Here is a 19,730-nt window from a genome sequence, read left to right as displayed (position 1 = left end):
ATATACTTTAGGGCTAACTTGCCTCTGCATTTAGTAACATGGTCCTTCTCGTAGGACTGTGTCCTGTGCATTGGCAAATCAACTCTGGAGGAGTTGCGAGGTACACTGACATCTACAATAATATTATTGATGATCTGACCTCAGTTTAATCTTGCTTAAGGTAATATTTGCCTAAGGCTTTGTGAATTTCTTTTGTGCTCTGATCCACAGCCTCTAATTACAAATTGAATAAATAAAAGAAGAAACCTTTAAAAATGGTTTCCTTTGTTGCTCTGCCTTGATGAATACGTATAGGTCTAATCACCATTCCTTACAATTTTCTGGCTGTCAAGGGTGTGAAAGGTTTCTTGCTGGCTATTGAACTGTAATTCTTGTATATGACACCTAATGCATTCAGAATGGCGTACAAATAATTCAGTGTATTCACCAACGCTTCTCACCATTGTGTGGAGCAGGTCACATTGAAGTTGAGAAATATGATTCATATTGTTTTCTTTTCCCCTGTCAATGGCAGCAGGAGCCCTCAGAGCAATATTTGAAACAGAAAATGCGTGGCCTGCAGCCATGTGGTAGTGTTGCTCTGTTGGGCCCTCTGATGCTTCTGTAATCAGATAAGAGCCAAGGTAGGCATTGTTCTTTTCCACGTGGTACATCAGACCACAGCAGTTATGTGCTGTGCAGAATATTTTAAGGAAATGTCTGAAACGGTTCCTATAGCCTATTTGGTCCTTTGACCCAAGCCCTGAGTTAATTCTTTTTAACTATAGATATTTTGTGGCCAAACATAAGGGCTCAAATTCTCTGCTGCTTTCCACCTTGCATAATAGACCTGTGCAAAATGAGCATAATGCCACCAAACCAGAATACTAGTGTATTACACTCATGCTACACAAGTGTCAATGGCCACACAAGGGGCAAGGTTGTAAGACCCAGATTTTTTTTTAAAATGTTGTACTAATACCATATGGATGGCAGTTTATGGTGACTGCGTTTCTATAAGAGATTCTCTAGCAGAGAGAGCAGTTAGTAATATACAGCCAGCAGCCCCTTTCCAGTTCATAAAGGAAGTGAAACACACCTCTGATACAGTATAGTCAGTCTTTGCTTTTACATGGCCTGAAATGATGGTGTCCATTGTGATGCTGTGCTAGTCACCTGCAAGTATTTTTTGTAGAGCGACTTAATAGATGCATACTCCTGGTTTGCCTGGAAATACTATTTTTTGATTGGGCTTTCCATACGTTGCAGCTGCCACCACTGCCTCCTCCTGAAAGCTATTTCCACACTTTTCAAAATGTTTGAAGTACTAGGACTTTGTTTCGTGGGTTTTGTTTTGTTTAGGGGGAGTGGGAAAGTATGTAGCCTCTGAACATAATGGAAAACAGAAGCTTAATGAGAAGCCAGATGCTAAAAACAATGCCATTATAATCTTGCTGGGAAACAGAGGCATGCTATAATTTGTACTAAGACTATTATGGTCCACTTATAAGAGAATGCGTAAGCCAGTGAAGACAGTAGAATGCCCCCCATTCCACCTCAGATATTCACATTTATAGGAGAGTCTTCATTTTTTTTTTTTGTGCTTGAACTGCCTCGTTTTCATGATCCTATGCTAGATTTCATCTTTGCACTTTCTGCGATTATTCTTTCCATATAGTGTCATTAGGGATATATATGTATTTTAATATCCTGAGAATGACTCTTGATGAGGCTTTACCTTTTCCAAAACCTCCACAGCTAGTGCAGGCTTCTTCTGAGCTACTACCTTGATGATGCTGTAGGGCTCTCATTCCACCACTCCAGTTGCAGAGTGTTTTGGGGCATGTGCTGGGGGAGAGTTTCTTTTCTCAGCATCTTCCAGGTTGTAACAATCGATTAATCCTCCCTGTCACTTCAGTCTTTGGCACATTTAAGATGTACTCTCTCTCTACTGGCTCCAGCATCTTGGTTGGTCCATGGGGCCAGATTCAGTCTTGGTGTATGCAGTGACTTGGTGAGAGTTACCTGGGAGAATTCCTTGTGAGTGTCGCTTGGCGGATAAGGCACCGGACTTCAATTCAGGAGATGCGGGTTCTGGTCCTACATTGGTGTGGCCTGAGCAGGTTTATTTCCCTTCTCTGTGCTTCAGTTTCCTCATCTGCAAAATGGGAACATGTTCCTCTTGTGATGTCACACAGATGAAGGCCTAATATTGGAACTGAGGTCTGAGAATTGACCAAGTGAATCTTTTTCTAACCCCATGTGGCTCAGTTATGTCTACATCCTTTATTGCCATGCCAGTTTTTATTACGGTTAGCAGTGTATGGCCTATGCAGCTATGGAAGAGCGAGCTGGATCCTGTCCTGTCTTGTGCGCCAGCCAAATAATCTGTTAAATACTTGCCGCAGAATTGTTACTACCGGTGATGAAATGTGGACAAGAATGAACACCGCCTGACTTCCTGATCTCAGGTTCAGTTAGAAGCATGGATGCAAAAACCATCTCTCAATTTGTAAAATGAGCAAACATGATTTGGAAGCTACTGAGAGAATAAATATGAACCCCTCTGTATCACTCTTCTCACCATGGCCCCAATCTTGCAATATATTATAGGCAGGTGGGTTGCTGCATCTGTATGGAGCCCCACTGAAATCTGTGGGACTCTTCGGTGCAGCAGTCCTCCTGCATGCAGCTAATGGTAGGACCAGAGCCAGTGTCCCACTTCAGTACAGTCAATGCAACTCCAAGCAGGGTGTGAAGAGATTTAAAATGTGGAAAATTCAGATAGCTAGTATACTTCTCCTCAGCAGATGTGTTATGTAATATGGATAGATAACACAAAACATGTACATATTTACATTGGTGCGTGTATGTAGGCGACTACGTGTGTGAGAATAAACATATATCAGTATAAAATAAATACGTATATGTAAGTATTCATTTATATTTTAGCTGTTTTGGCCAGTGCACTCCCTTACCATGCACACATTTGAGGTCCATTTGGAGAAGGTGATCAAAGCGGAATTTTTCATTTGAAGTCTCTTGGGAGAAAATACTATTCCCCCATCAAAATACTTTCCCCTTTGGAATCTTCAGTTTGTGGTTGAAAGCCTGGCCCTGTTGAAGTCAATGGGAGTTTTGCTGTTAACTTCTGTGAAACTAGGTTGTCTGGAGCCCTGGTTTCAGGACACCAAGTACCACTGTTGCCCTGTCTGAAACCTGACATTTGTCAACAAGACAAGGAAGTGTCTAGAGAGAGATGGTGAGTGAGGTAATATCTTTTATTGGACCAACTTCTGTTGGGGTGAGAGACCAGCTTTGGAGCTTACGCAGAGCTCTTGGTCTAATAAAAGATATTACCTCACCTGCCTTGTCTCTCTAATATCCAGGGACCGACATGGCTACAACAACACTGGATACAATGAAGCTTCTAGTAGTTTGACATGTTTGTTTGTGTGTTCCCTTTTTAAATGGAAAAGTGCTTTTCATTTTAAAACACTGCAGGAAGAACAATTTTCTTCTGGAGTGTGCTTCTAGGTCCATAAATAATAAATGTTGTAATTGGGAGTGACGCAGGTTCTCCTGCAATATCTATGTACAAGGCAAAGATTCCATAAACAACACTTTTTTCTTGCTGCTTGCCCTCCCTTGGCCTAAAGAAAGCTATTCAAACCTCTCTGCCAGTCTATTTATGTGTTAGCACTTTTTGGGGGATTCCAAAAGGTTAATTGTTTTCTTTACGTGGTGCTGTGTTTAAAGGTTGAAACTTTACAATGTGAATTAAATATTTATTGATCTCTCAATGAGGTTTGACTAGCATTCTCCTGGCTCAGGGCTGGTGTGCAGTGGGCAGCTTATTTAACTGCAGTCTGGGGCTGCAACAGTTTGTTTTATATCACACTAGTAACAGACAAATAGTTACTATTATAGGGGCTTTAAAATCAAATTACGTTTACTTCAGTTAACAAGACCCTGATCCTGGGTGGACCCCCCCGTGTCCATGCAGAGCCCCGTTCACTTCAGTGGGACTTTCTGGTTATGTTTACATAGCTGCTGGGAGGTGTGAGTCCTAGTGCATGTAGACAGACTTGCACAACTCAAGCTAGTGCACTAAAAAGAGCAGAGTGGACGCTGCAGCACAAGGAACGGCTTGGGGTAGCTGCTCGAGCCCAAGTTAGGGTCGCCAGTTCTGGTTGGACATATTCCTGGAGGTTTCACTCTGACGTAATCTTTCATTGGAAATTCATCTTTAATTCCTGGAGTCTCCAGGATTGTCCTGGAGGGTTGGCAGCCCTAGTCCAAGTCTGCCCAACCCTCTCGGTCCAAGCTCTGCTGGCAGCAGCTCAAGCAAGCCACTGCTGCAGTATTTACACTGCTGTTTTTAGCACACTAGCCTGAGCTGAGCTAGCATGAGTCTGTTTACCCCTGCTGGGAATATCGCCTCGCTGCTGCAGTGTAGACATGCCCTACACACAAAGATCTGTCTACACGCAGCTCATGGCACGGTGAGAATCACACTGTCATACTGTTTCTGGCTCCAATTCAGTGAAGTCCTTTAGCTTGTGCTCCATTTTAAGCATAAGAGTTGGCTTCTGTGGGACTGTGTGCTTATAATTAAGCTTGTGCTGAAGTGCTTTAATGGATCAGGGTTCTCGTTGTAAACCTTTAACCTTGGGGTTACATCTTAAAGGGACATTGAGTTTGACAAATGCCAAAATTCCATTAAATTATGGGGGATTGGGGAGGTTCCCTGTGTTGGGAGGACATTGAAAATCTAAGGAGTACTTGTGGCACCTTGGAGACTAACCAATTTATTTGAGCATAACCTTTTGTGAGCTACAGCTCACTTTATCTGATGCATTCAGTGGAAAATACAGTGGGGAGATTTATATACACAGAGAACACGAAACAATCAGTGTTACCATACACACTGTAACGAGTGTGATCACTTAAGATGAGCTATTACCGGCAGGTGGGGGGGGAGGGAGAACCTTTTGTAGTGATGATCAAGGTGGTCCATTTCCAGCAGTTGACAAGAACGTCCGAGGAACAGTGTGTGTGTGTGGGGGGGGAATAAACAAGGGGAAGTAGTTTTACTTTGTGTAATGACCCATCCACTCCCAGTCTCTGTTCAAGCCTAAGTTAATTGTATCCAGTTTTCAAATTTAATTCCAATTCAGCAGTCTCTCTTTGGAGTCTGTTTTTGAAGTTTTTTTGTTGAAGAATTGCAACTTTTAGTCTGTAATCGAGTGACTAAAGAGATTGAAGTGTTCTCCAACTGGTTTTTGAATGTTATAATTCTTGACATCTGATTTGTGTCCATTTATTCTTTTACGTAGAGACTGTCCAGGTTGACCAATGTACATGGCAGAGGGATATTGCTGGCACATGATGGCATATATCACATTGGTAGATGTGCAGGTGAACGAGCCTCTGATAGTGTGGCTGATGTGATTAGGCCCTGTGATGGTGTCCCCTGAATAGATAGTGGACACTGTTGGCAATGGGCTTTGTTGCAAGGATAGGTTCCTGGGTTAGTGGTTCTGTTGTGTGGTTTGTGGTTGCTGGTGAGTATTTGCTTCAGGTTGGGGGGCTGTCTATAAGCAAGGACTAGTCTGTCTCCCAAGATCTGGGAGCGTGATGGGTCATCCTTCAGGATAGGTTGTAGATCCTTGATGATGCGTTGGAGCGGTTTTAGTTGGGGGCTGAAGGTGACGGCTAGTGGCATTCTGTTGTTTTCTTTGCTGGGCCTGTCCTGTAGTAGGAGACTTCTTCAAAAAGGCTAACAAAGGAGGTGCTGTCTTCGGAAACCAAAGTTCCCATTGAAATAATTAAGGGGCTGATCTGAAGACCTGTAAAAATCAGAGAAAAGACTCCCAATTGATTTCAGTGGGCTTTAGATTGGGCCTTGAAAGTCTTGCGTGTGCAAGGACTGTAGAATTGTGGGTCATGTTGACTCCAGTAGAGGCAGGCCTGAGATAGATATAGCTGTTTCCATGTGTAGTTAAAACTTTGAAGCTCCGTATGGGCTGACTATAAGCTCCTATCCTGACCCACAACACACTGTCCTCCTACCTCTGGCCCCTGCATTGCCAATGTACAGTGAGGTGAGTTAAAGACAGAAAGATGACTCTGGGCAGTCTCACTCTGTTTGCAAGATCATTTTTGCTTGTTCTGTATGGGAATGCTAAGACAGAAAAGCAGCGCATCAGAAACCATATGTTTTAATCTGTGCCTCAGGAATGGTATTTCCATTAGATTCTGGTCATCTTGTCATCAGACTTACTTTGAAGGTCTTGCTTTGTTAAGATCCTTTGTCAGTTTTATAGAATATTTAGGTTGGTTGGTGTGGTGTGGTTCCCTCCCCCTTGCTTATTTGGTTTTTATTTGTCTTTTAATATTCCAAAAAATCACACTCAACCCCCCTAGATCAGAAGCAAACTCGGGTCTTAATCCTGCAAATACTTTCACATGTAACTTTACAAATACGAGTAGTCTCTTTAAGTTCAATTGGACTGTGCAGTAGTATTATGTACGTACGTGAGGGTTTACAGGATCCGATCCAAATCAGGGCATGTGGTGCTCCTGGAGACCATTATGCTAGAATTGGCCAATTAGTTAATAGTTCCAATTGGTATAAATCCAAAGTCTGAAATTACAGTATGATCCAGTGTATAGGTAGCATAAATCCATTTAGCCTTCTCCCTAATGATTTATAGTATGAGTCAAAAAAGAACTGTAGAGATGCTAGCTTGACTGCCCTGGGCTGCCCTTCCTACCCATTTTAAAAAAGGGCTCCAGGTAGCATACAGCTACCGTTCATAGCTGGGAGTTTTTCTAACAGAATGCCCCTTACCTTAATTATTCACATTTTGTGTATGTGGATGGGGCTTTGTGCTGTCTCCTTTGAGCAGCTAGAATAATTCTTACGAGGAGCAAGAGAAACCCTGCATCTCGTCTGAGGGCAACGATTTTTATCTTGTGTGTATGTGCGCGCATGCACGTGTCATGGTAAGGTTGGGGCTTTGCTATTGGGAGTAGTCTCAGTCATTCCATTGGTTGCTGTGAGACTACTCCAAGCCATAAGCATTTTGTTCGGTGGTGTTTGCAGAATTGGCCTCTTGGGTCTGGACCTGAATTCAGGATCAGGGACTTGACAAATCAAAACTGGGCACAAGTCTTCTAAACTAGTCTGATGGACTGCATCAAGTGTGGAGTTGAGTTCTGCAGACGGATGCTAGGAAAATCACTCTGAGCTTGCCCCCACCCAGTGCACTGAGCAGCAATTGCTCCTATCTAACTTGAACCCTGTTCAGTGTTTTCATATTAAATACAGTTTAATTTTGTGACTTTCGTAGCCACAAAAACTGTTTTCACTGTGAGAGAGTTTATTTAAAAACATGATCCCCTATACTCTGAAGGTGTATGCTTGTCGCACGTTCTATACGGAGCCATTCGCTGACCCTCATAGCTAGGAAAGCTCTTACAAGTTGCTGAGGGAGTTGCCAGAAGGCATTTACAGTAGCTTTCTCCTTTTCTGGTGATTGGCATTCTTTCTGCCCCCCCCCCCCCCCCCCCGTTTGTTTCTTTGTGTGGAGCCTTTATTTATTTACCTAAAAGCAAGCTCTGAAGGGGGGGAGGGGAAAACCACCCAGCTTTGTCTGTGTCCTAAACACACTCAGCTTTGTAAAACAGCACCGTTGTATTTGTTTCAGTGTGGCTGCCCTTTGGGGAATTTGCAGGAATACTGCAGCAAATCATCCTGCATGCAAGGCTGACCTCTGGGAGGCTAACAAATTGAGGTGAGCCAGCTGGAGGGATAGGACACTGCTGATAGACAGAGCATGCTCAGAGTCAGCTAGGGGAGAAAGGTAGCTCAGTCTGCAGTTGGTGCACTGGTTACTGCTCTGGTAGATATTTTTTTTTTGTTGGGAGGGGTGGGGGGGGAGATTGGAGAGAGGGTTCCTCTGCAAGAAATAGACTTAAGATTTTTCTTTTTCTTGTGAAAGAGAGAGGCATTGGATAATGTTTCCTTTTATATAGCAGATCAGGTATGCATGCATGTGCTGAAATCCTAATCCGTTAGGGATAGCGCTTTTCCAAGGATTAAGGAGGTTGCAGATGCTCTGAATTAATGTACTGCTTTGGTGAGTGTTAATTGTAATCATTCTCTGTTAGCTGTCGAGCTCACATACGGATCTGACTTCAATTTTGCAGGTTGCTCTGTTTGCCCACCTTTTTATAGTGCACTTCTTGGGTTTTTTAATGTGTGTATCAGATCATTGTTCAAATTAATTTGTCTGAATTTTTCCTCTGTGGTTGTGTGAGTGATCAGTATTTAATTTATAATCCCCGCCTTCATGCATTTTTTTTGTTTTGAGTATTTTGGAACAAATGATTTGTGGGGAGGAAATCCTGTTTCTGATATAGACTGAATTCTGGGCTTCTTAAGAAAAATTTCTCCACTTGACAGTTTTACTGTCTCTACAGAACATGTCACTGTATAGCCTGTCAACCTACAAGGCTTTTAATGTTCTTATTGGCTGTGCTGGGTTGCTAACATTTTAGGCTCCTGTTTAGAATTTCTAGCACATAGAAACTGTTCTAGACACCATGCTAAATGGGAAACCTGAACTGCTCATACTAATTGTTATAAAGACAATTTTGTACTATCCTTTTAAATTTCTATCCAGACAGTGCCCAAGCTGTTTCTTTTATGAGGAGGAGGAAGACTATAGAAACAAATGGCTACCAAAACCCAGAGTCACTGAGATTCATATTTGAGTGCATTTTGGTATCAACACTTTCTGGATATTCATATTAGTTTTGCAGGATTAGTAAATTCTTTTTTTCCTTGGAGTTATTTTTTAATTTATGGATAATTGTCTATCAAATTTCTTATTAGTGGTTTTCCTGACATGCATTTTTATTGATAATGAAGACTTGTTGCTTACAAAAAAACAGGGGAAAGATCCTGCAGCTTTTTTTCTGATTAGCATCATTGGCTCCAATATAGCTTGATTCATGTGAGAGGAACCATTGATTTCAGTGGGATTACTTATGTGAGTAAAGGTTAACAGGTGTGAACTCTTGTTAACAGTTTCCTCCACCTATCTTTCATCAACTAGAGTTTTTTGGGTTGGTGAGTCTTCAAGTGCTACGGCTCCCAGGCATGTACCCAGAGAGGCATTGTTAGCTCTCCTGCCAGTAGTTTTACTTAAACCCCCAGCTGCTGAAGTCATGTGGTTACATGACAATCTCCGCTTTTTGTTGTTAGTGAAAGTTTCCAGCCTTCCTGATTGTGGAGAAAAGCTTTAAAACGGGACCCCTAAAAGCTTGTAAACCAGAACACAAATAAGACTCAATTTATTTAAAAATTTCTTAATTTTTAACTCTGTCTCCTGATGTTTTGTTTTTGTTTTGTTTTTTAGACCCTGACTTTCAATATTTGGGGTTGGCAATACTGCATTTCTGACCCTTTTAGAGGCCAGGCATTTTGATAGAAGAGAACAGTATGAATAAATATTATTTCAATAGAATACAGTAACTTGAAAGTTACTATCCAGCTCTGAATGACTATGAAAGAAATCGATTACATGAGGGAATTTTTTTTCCCAAAGGCACAACTGGTAGTTAGGTGCATGGGCCAATGGGCATTAGGCATCTAACTGCTATATGTGCCTTTGAAAAAAAATCTTTTCCCCCTTGTAGCGTACTTTATTTTCCCTTTCATAGTGAAGATATATTTGAAATGGAGAACATTTAACAAAAGGAAATGTTATATGGAGAACCTGCCTTCTTGTTTGCCATCTCCTATAGAGCAAGGTTTTTGATTTAGATGAAGCCTTAAAATTAAAATAAACCTGTTTTGTTTATGAACCTCAGTGATACTGAGGTGTCTATAAAACAATATTTTAAACATTTCTGATGATTACTTTTCTGATATAGCCCTATTTTTAAAATCCCATTTGAGAATTGAAATTTCAGGTGTTCTGCTTTATACATTTCTCTTCTAAGGCAGACTTGATTAATGGTATTTGCTACTTCAACTACATGGCTTAGTCCCTTCTTGATTTTGTAGTTCTACAAAGCTGCTTTTTTCTTTAAAAAATCAGCACATCTGTAGTTTCCTGCTTTTTAGTAAGAAATTTACTCACAAAATATATCAATTTCTTAATATACAACACTTTCATTGGATAACTCAATGGTTTATGAACATTACTTATTTAAATCACATGATCAATTATGTACAGTACATAAGATGACGAAACTGAGGCACAGAGAGTTTGACTTGTGCATGGTCACACAGGAAGTCAGTGGCAAGGCTAGGAATAAAACCAAGAACTATTGACTCTGTCCTGTTTTCTCACCAGCCCTTCCAGATATTTCCCTTGTGACCATAAAAGAAGCAGGAATTCACAACTTTGTGTGTGTGTGTAGAAGCTCTTCTACTGGAGAAAGGGAAGAGACAAGAAGGCTTGTGAAGTCTACTAGAGACTTTGTTATGCAGATTGAATGTACCTGGAAAGTATTTAGGCTATGTCTACACTACGCACCTTTTAGCGACACAGCTGTGCTGCTATAGCCATGCTGTTAAAAGATGCGCAGTGTAGCTGCTGTTTGTCGGCAGGAGTTGAGTTTTTTTTTTCTTTTTTTATTGTCCAAGCTGAGTGAAATGCAAGAAATAATCATAAAAACATGGCAGAGAGACTGCTCTTTAAAATTCTTTCAGTTGCAATAATCTATGGATGTTATGAATAAGATCTTTTTAAAAATATATTAATTTTGACAAGAGTGTGCCCCTTTAATAACTAGTTTCAGCTACCTCTCTTATTGAAGCAGACATCAAAGTGTTGCTGAACAAGACAGCACCTACTGTAAGCAGGCTGGCTTCAAGCATGAATATATGGTGGTCTGAAATAAGCACCCATTAATGGAGAGAAACTTAGTTACTGTATCAAATCTTACATAGTGGTAACGAAAATCCTGCAAGATAGTCTAATTGCAGCGTAGACATACCCAAGCATCTGCTTCTGGCCTGTGCCAACTAACCCAGGCTGTTGGAGCTTGGGCTATGGGGCTGTGGCGTAGATGTTCCAGCTCAGGCTGGAAGCTGAGCTCTCGGACCCTGCGATGTGGGAGGGGCCCAGAGCCTAGGCTCCAGCTTGAGCCCAAATTCCCACACCATAATTAAACAGCCTCGTAGCCTGAGCCCTGCATTCGCAAGTCATCTGATACTGGCCAGACGCAGGTGTTTAATTGCAGTGTAGACAGAGCCTCTAAGTCTATGAAATGTGTGCTTTCTGAGCAGACGTGAGCTGCTGAAGGGTTTACTTGCTTATCAGTAATAAATATTAACTAAAAAGTGATAGTTGAACTGAGGTTTTCTGAGGATAGGGAGCCATGAACACTAGTTAGCCCACTTGCTAAAGGATGGGAAGGGGAGGCTGCTGGCAGCTCACCTTCCCGTAGGTGCCTCCTCATTGGCCATTTTAACTAAAATTAAAGCAACTAAAGACAAGTTGGCGCTTCCTCAAGTCTCTGCTCTTCTTCCAGTCTCTGTCCACTCATCTTTCCTACCAGAAACTAGAGAGGCCCCTCCAACTTTCTAATCCTCCTGGTGCTGAGTGTGCTGTGTGTCTTGGCTCCACGCCTCAGCTTTTTTTCTGCAAATCTCTCTTATCCCACTTTCTTTGCACCCAGACCTTCCCATCTCAGCCATCACACTCCCAGGTATCAGCTGCTCCCAGCCATCATCAAGCTTCCTGCCAGGGCAGTCTGCTGGTTCTGATTCTCTCTCTTCCACTCCTCTCCAATAACCTGTCTGTCAGGAATCATCAAGGGAGCCTCCTTTGGGGCATCATAGCCCTTTGAGCTTGGCAGCAAGAAGGCTCCCTGTGCTTTTACAAGCGTTCCTTCTGGCGAGGCTCTAATCTGTGTGCTGTCATTTCTTCCGGTGCTGCCGAATGAGAGTTCTTGAACATTTCAAAGCACTGTACAAACGTTGGTCAATCCTTGCAGCATCCTTGGAGACTGAGATGCATGTTTCTGTAGAGCAGAGGTTCTCAAACTGCAGGTCATGACCCCTCAGGGGGTCTTGAGGTGGTTACATAGGGGTTGTGAGCCTGGCCATGTGTGGGGACTATCAGCCCCGAGCCCTTGTTAAATTAAAATTACCCTGCTCCCTGTTTCTAATTTATAAGGGGGAGTGTTCACACTTAAAGGCTTGGTGTGAAAGGGGTCGCCAATACAAAAAGTGTAAGAACCACTGCTGTAGATTGAGGGCATGGCACTGAAAGATGCCATGGTGGGTGGGTGGATTGGGAGGGCTGGGGCAGGAAAGCAGTTCTGAACCATTACGCTCCCATTTTCCCCCCGAGGTTGAAGAGCTGTTTGAAGAACTGAGGATGAGTGGCATTAAACAATCCATCTGGCCTGTCTATAGCACTTTTCATGCTCAAAGTGCTTGCAGATATTAAACTTTCCTCCCAACACACCAATGATGGAGAGATGCAAAATGACTCTAATGTCGCAGGAAGGGACTTGGAGAGGTTAAGTAACTAAAGTTATTTCCATGGTGAAGGCTGTCTCTCTTACAGGGAAGTGTTAATTTCAAAATTATCTACTTCCTCATGGCAGGTATCCACATCAGAAGACCCTCCTGACAACTGAGAGAGGCTGAGGAGCCAGTGGATTTGGAGGCTTGCTGGCTGGTCCTCTTTGCCTTGGATGTGGCTCATTCTGACTGGGTAGAGGCCCATACGTGAAACAGTATGGGACACCTTACACTACCACTATTTATGCTGTACCTTTCTGTGAATGAGCAAAAGACTTCAGCCCTTAGGGCTATCCATCCAGCATCTCCCCTAGCGCTGTGTTCACTGAACGTGTAAGAGAGAAGAAAATGAAAGGTACAGTCCTGCAGAAAATGAGCAAACATTCCAGAAAAATCCTAAAATTGCAGAATCCACAATTCAGCTGTGCCACTGACTTTTTTTCTCTTCCCTCCCTAAATCCTGCTCCTGGCCAGTTTTTCTTTGTTCACCTCCAGCAAAAGCAGCCTTCCGCCAAACAGCATGAACCAGGATTTATGCATCTCTCTAGGCAGCTGGGAACAAGTATGATGATGGAGTCCTTCAGCAATGCTGGCTTTTAACAGCCATCCCTGAAAGTTGGATGGCTAAAGAAAACACACTTGCCTCCGCTAAGTGCAGAGGAGTGAAAGATTTGCTGTAGGGAGAGGAGGAAGGAAATCTGGTAAAAAGGATGTTAAAAAGCAGAGTTATTTACTACAATAGTTGTACAGGCACTAATGCAACAATGTGTAAAATGACAGATTTTTAACCTGTGTATTTGTAAAAGAGATCTGTCCGGGCCACTTTTCAGACATGGAGTTAGAAACCAATCTTAAACTAGTTCTTATGCTGTCCCTTGGGGGCTGATAGGATAAAGAAATATTAGAATAGACTTTTTCTCTAAGGAGGATGGCATGGCTCCCAGGGTTTTTAGTGAGAGACACAACCTTCCACCTTGGGGTTTCCAGTTGAGATCTAGATGAGTATAGGAGTGTTTGAAGATTGATACCTCAGGTGACTCTTTGACCTTTTTTTTTTTCATGTTAGAGTAAAATAAGTTAAAGGCCTGATTTATTTGTCAGAGGTGCTGAGCACTAGCAGTTCCCGTTGACTTCAGGAGGAGTTTTGAACACTTAGTGCTTCTGAAAAACCGATGTTAAGGTTTGTGCTGCCCTCAGATTGACCCTTATTTTAAGCATTTTAAATTCTTCAGAGCTAAAGGCTTTCTTCCAGATCAGCCTTTTATATACTGAGTAGCATGCTTTGAAGGAGGTCACTTGGACTCTATCTTCTTTGCTGGATTGATATTGCTAATTAAAGCAATTTCCATTGTGTACGTGTAGCTAAAAAGATGGGCTGTTTACATAGTCTAATACTATTGCTAGATTATTTACCAGAATATCAAAGTAGAAAAAAGAAAAGGGAAACATGCTTTGGAAACAATATACCCAGCACTGAAGTAGAACTGTAGAGCAACAAAATAAATGTAGATCGACCTGCAAGTGTAAGATCCTAGCTCTTGGATTATTCCCTCCCCTCAAAACTCAGTGGCCTTTTCTACACTTACAGGTCAGCATCAGTGCAGCTACACCAATTGATGGCTATTAATGGTGGAGCCTGGGCTGTTCTGAGCATAAACAAGGCCTTGGTCAAAGTTTCAACGGTGCCACCATTGGTGACTCATAAAATCAAATGTATCTTTCTTTGCCTTTTGCTGTCTGGCACTTACTGAGCTAGATACTCATTCAGTCTACCTGCCAGAGGAGATGGACTTCATCTCTGTTCCCAGCAAAGGCTGATCCCAAACTGAAACTGCTGTTTTGATCTCCAAAGATCACCTCTACAATCTGCCTCCTTAACAATGAGCTTAGACTACCTATAACTTCCAAATTCCCCTGGGGGGGGGGAGGTGTGCCTGTGCGTGGGCATGCATGTCTGTGTACGTGTGTGTGTATGTATGTCTATGTATATATGTGTACACATACATATATAGTAAGTCTGCCTATTCTATTATTCTGAGTTTGCTATCAACCTTATCAACCTGCCGTGCAATTCTTTCCACAGTTCAACAATATAGAAATAACAAAACCAATGTACGTCTGGCTTAGAATGCAAAGGGATCAATACTAATTCATTGGACTTACCTAAGCATTTGTGAGTTTAAACTTACAGCAAAATCAGTTTAAACTACTCCCTACAAATAAAATTAGAAATGGTTTGGTCAGACATAGACCAATCAGATATTGTCCTTCCAATAATTCCCCCTGGGTCTTGGTTACAATTTATTTGCAATCTGATTAACAGTGAATATGACGCATACTGAAAATTGGAGCTCAGAAATGCTGCAAATGAATTGGTGCATAAATTGAAGTCTTAAAGAATATAATGTAATTGATGCTCAAACATAAGCCAATAACAAACCTAAATGAAAGGAGGCTGGTGTCCTCTCAAATGGAAATTGCCAAGACCTCTGCCATTGGAAAAAGGGAACACTGAGTCCCTGCACCAGCAAGCACATAGAGATGAGTTGAGGGTCAGATTTTCAAGTGTGCCAATTTCAATGGGAACAGAGCTAGGCTAATGTTGAATGCCTTTGAAAATGTCACACTTTTGGTGGGGGGAGGGGGAGGAATGCCTGGAATGTGTTTCTTTTAGATATGTCAAAGGTTAGCTGTACTGGTGTGAGTCAGCTGCACCCTTGTTGGACAAAGGTGTGTTCATTTTAATACAGCTGTGACCCCTCAAACAAAGAGCCAAACTTTCTCCTGTGCAGATATTTAGGACTAGACAACTCAGACCCATCGATCCTAGGCTTCAGCCAAGAAACACAGTGTAATTTGGAAGTGTGGAGCCCCATCCATCCTCCTGGGCTGGCTGTGCTCTGGGCCAGTGTTATGTTGCCATGAGGTAGAGCAGCCTCAAGGATGCACTAAATTACTCTGGCTGTCAATAACCCCAAGCCCTGGGCACTCTTCCTATGCCAGAAGCTGGGAGGGGAATGGAGTAGGAGCAACTCCTCTGTGTTGCTGGGGGATCCCCTGGCAATTGGCTTGTGATTGGGTATGCTACTGTTTGACTGCTCTGTATTGGTGGCCTGGCACAATGTGGGCACAGCATAGCTGAGGATCCAGACCATTGTTTTCATTCACTCTTTCCTTTTATTTGTTTGGATGAAGTTGGCCCGCTCTGTTGTTTACCAATGGATCCAAGAGCTGTGTGACTCTCCAGAGGTTCTTTGCATCTACACATCCACCCTGCTAACCCCTCTCTTCCAATATCGGCATGATTCTTGCATCAGCCGCTATTGTTGCGCCTTCCTTCCCACGCCGTTCATGGCCATGCAGTAGCCATCATGTAGGAGGGGTAACAGATGATGTGTGAGGCAACATTAATGTCTGGCCAGATGACCTCATGGGATCATACTTTGGAGAGAGGAACCAGCTTCATTTCCTCCCACCTCCCCCCCCCCCCCCGACCCCAGACCTGTGGAGTTCAAGCGATGAGAAGCCCTGCTGGAGTCACTTCTTGTGGGCTTGTAGAGTCTGCTGTGGAATCAGCTCCCTCCACCTAAAAGCCTTTTGAAAAGGTCCCAAGTGACGTGCCCAAGACCACAGGGGAAGGCCATGGCAAAGCAGAGAACTGAACCCAAGTCTCTCAAGCTCCAGGCTAGTACTCTAAACACTGGGCCATTTGTCCTCTCTACTGAACTACCCTATTGTAAATAGCTTGAGAAAGTTAGGTTTGAAGCATATTCCTAATGAAAATAATTGCTTAGATTGCCTAATGCATATGCACAAAATTCATCTTACCATTTATTTTACTTAAATGGTAGAAACTAAAAGAAGAGGGGAAGCTGCTTTTCATAGCTTCTCAAAATCACCCCCGCCTTTGAGTTCAGTTTTGGACAGTTTCTTACCTGCACCTCTCTCCCATTTCCTGGGGGAGGGGGGGTGGAATGCTGAGAAATTTAAAAAAAAAAAAGATTCCAATGGCTTCTTTCTTTTGTTTTGTTTTCCACAGGACTTTGCTGTCACCATGTCAAAGAGGATTAATGATGTTGGCTCTTTCCATTGTGTTCCCCACCTGTCGTCTTGGTAGGATCTAGCTGCAGAATGAACATAGCAGCGGTGTTTAATGCCCTGCTAGTGTCTGCCCTTGCAGCTGTGCTTTGGAAATACATCAAGCTGCGAGAGCACGTCTTCGTGCTTGAAGAAGAGCTGGTCCTCACTCGCCAGTCCCAGGAACTCTCTCAGGTCCAGATTGACTACCATGCGGCTCTTCAGGCCCTGGTGGAGGACGGTACCAGGATGGCGTGCACAGGCAGGATACACACCGATCGCATCTGCCGCTTTGAGTCCCTCTGTTACTCCACTGAGGCAGAGGAGTTTGTCTTCTTTCACAGCAACGCGTCAGTTATGCTTCCCAACCTTGGCTCCAGGAGATTCCAGCCTGCCTTGCTTGATCTCTCCTCGGTGGAGGACCACAACACCCAGTACTTCAACTTTGTGGAACTGCCAGCTGCTGCGTTGAAATTCATGCCAAAGCCAGTCTTTGTGCCTGATGTGGCGCTCATCACCAACCGATTCAACCCGGACAACTTGATGCACGTCTTCCACGATGACCTCCTCCCGATCTTCTACACCATGCAGCAGTTCCCAGACTTGGATCTGGAGTCACGACTCTTCTTCATGGAGGGGTGGAGTGAAGGCCTGCACTTCGATCTCTACAAGTTACTAAGTAATAAACAGCCACTCCTCAGAGAGCAGCTTAAAACCCTGGGCAGGCTCCTTTGTTTTACCAAATCTTATGTAGGGCTGTCCAAAATCACCACATGGTACCAATATGGATTTGTTCAGCCACAAGGACCAAAGGCAAACATCTTGGTTTCTGGTAATGAGATCAGGCATTTCACCAAGTTCATGATGGAGAAGCTGAATGTCAGCTTGGAAGAAAGTGCCAGTGAGGAGTATATTGTAGTATTCAGTCGAACAATCAACAGACTTATCCTAAATGAGGCAGAATTAATTTTGGCACTTGCCCAGGAGTTTCAGATGAAAACCATTACAGTCTCCATAGAGGACCATTCATTTTCTCACATTGTACGTCTGATCAGCAATGCATCCATGCTGGTCAGCATGCATGGAGCCCAATTAGTGATGTCTCTCTTCCTGCCAAGAGGGGCCACAGTCGTGGAGCTCTTTCCTTATGCAATCAACCCCGAACACTACACCCCGTACAAAACACTGTCAACGCTCCCTGGCATGGATCTCCAGTACGTTACCTGGCAGAACACTGATAGGGAAAACACTGTAACCTTTCCTGACAGGCCATGGGACCAGGGAGGAATTGCTCACTTGGACAAGGCAGAGCAGGAACGCATCATAAAAAGCAAGGAGGTTCCACGGCACCTCTGTTGTCGGAACCCGGAATGGCTTTTCCGTGTCTACCAGGATACAAAAGTCAACATCCCTTCCCTTATCCAAGTGATCAGGCAAACTGTGAAATCAAAGCCTGGACCCAAGAAACAGAAGTGGACTAGTGGTCTGTATCCTGGCAAGGTCAGGGATGCTAAGTGTCAAGCCTCTGTCCAAGGTACTAGTGAAGCGAAGCTCTCTGTGTCTTGGCAGATCCCCTGGAACCTTAAGTATCTGAAGGTCAGAGAGGTGAAATATGAAGTGTGGATACAGGAGCAAGGTGAAAACACTTACATGCCTTATATTTTGTCACACCAGAATCACACCTTTTCAGAAAACATTAAGCCATTCACAATATATCTGGTGTGGATCCGCTGCATCTTCAACAAAAATCTCCTTGGACCTTTCGCAGATGTACTCTTGTGTAGTACGTAACCCACTCTCTCTCATGTGTCGAGTCCTACCATGCACCCCACCACATCAGTGGTTTTAAAAACCTGTTGTCCTGTAGTTTTTTTAGAGGGCTGAAGAGGACCAGACCATGCCAATTCCTAAGTGCCCATTTTATGCATTTAATGTGTGTGTACTCTAGGTGGCATTTATTTCCATTTGGTGTAAGAGCTGTCTGTTCCTGAAAGTAACCTCCAGAAATGAAATTGCAAGCTGAATACCTATAATTGAAAAGCAGAATGGAAGTGAATCGCGTGTAATTTGGTAGTGGTTTGACTCTTTCTATTGTGCAGTGAATATTTAAGTGCAGCATTAAACTACAATTAATTATATGGCTATATGGACAATTGTCATCATCTTTCGCCATTGTAACTTTTTAAAAGCTGTATGTGTAACCCAGGTACAGGATTTGGTACAAGAGTATTCATTAAATTATTGTAAGCCTCTTCAAGAGTACTTTCCTCTTCGTATCTGTCAAAATGATTGTTCTGTAAGAATTATCCAAGATCATGGTGAAATGTATGTGTGGGTAGCTCGCTCACGCTCTTTCTCTCTGTTCTTCCCCCCGACCCCCGCCATATTTTGGCTGAGCAGAATAGGACTGCAGCATCAATGCTGTTTAAAATCTGGTTTTACTCTACCCCAGTAGCAACACATAAAGCTGTTAAAAGGGAGGCGCAACAGATGGAAGATGAAAAGGGATGCGATGGGTAAAACAGCTGAGTGTGGGTGGGTAGTGCAAGCAGTAATTACTATGTTTTAAGGTCTGTTTGCGTTTTGGAAGCTGTAGGCTTGTATATGGTTCTGTAGGATGGGTGGGGAATGGAGGAGGGTGGGTGGTGGGGACAGTTTACATCAACTAAATACTTTACATAAACCTTTTGTTTCCTGAAATACAGTATAACCCTGTTCATAACAGCCACCAAGGGACTAATAATTCTATGGACACTTTAACAGGTGGTTGCTTAACTCTGATTAATAGGTGAGCTCCCTTATGGGATCGGAGATTTTACTGGCTGTTAGTAGACAAGACTACAGTTAGCTGGTAATCACTAGGACACGTATCACTCTATTATACTGAAGAGAAATTGTGTGCTATGGGCCAGATTCTGATCTTGGTTACACCGAAGTCCAGAAGAACTCCACTGAACTCAGTGGCAAGGGCATCGGAACCTTTTGTAGAAGGGGGGGGGGCAAGGGCAAAGTGGATTCCAGTGTCCCTTCTCCCATCCTGTGCTCCCTTCTTCCCTAGCTCTTGTGCTCTCTTGCAGTGCCCCCTGCACACTGGCACCTGGTGCAGTCTGTCTCCTAC

The 19,730-nt window shown here is 43.1% G+C and overlaps 1 protein-coding gene across 7 annotated transcripts in view; it reads left to right on the top strand.

Moving 5' to 3' along the window:
* Positions 1-18,638, top strand: part of POMGNT2 (protein O-linked mannose N-acetylglucosaminyltransferase 2 (beta 1,4-)) — a 41,533-nt gene extending 22,895 nt beyond the window's left edge. For 3 of the 7 annotated variants that reach the window (XM_073333313.1, XM_073333314.1, XM_073333319.1), the window contains one exon: positions 16,575-18,638. In XM_073333313.1, coding sequence (XP_073189414.1) covers positions 16,667-18,403 — 1,737 coding nt within the window. In that variant the 5' untranslated portion in view covers positions 16,575-16,666 and the 3' untranslated portion in view covers positions 18,404-18,638. Of the gene's footprint in view, positions 1-7,953; positions 8,127-12,301; positions 12,531-12,618; positions 12,891-16,574 lie in introns of those variants that run through there. The other 4 variants (XM_073333316.1, XM_073333315.1, XM_073333317.1 and 1 more) reach the window with 3 other exon arrangements.
* Positions 18,639-19,730: the final 1,092 nt, after the last annotated feature.

This window comes from Lepidochelys kempii, chromosome 2 (genome assembly GCF_965140265.1).
Source record: "Lepidochelys kempii isolate rLepKem1 chromosome 2, rLepKem1.hap2, whole genome shotgun sequence".
Classification (NCBI taxonomy): domain Eukaryota; kingdom Metazoa; phylum Chordata; order Testudines; family Cheloniidae; genus Lepidochelys; species Lepidochelys kempii.
This window is presented reverse-complemented; position numbering and strand designations above follow the sequence as displayed.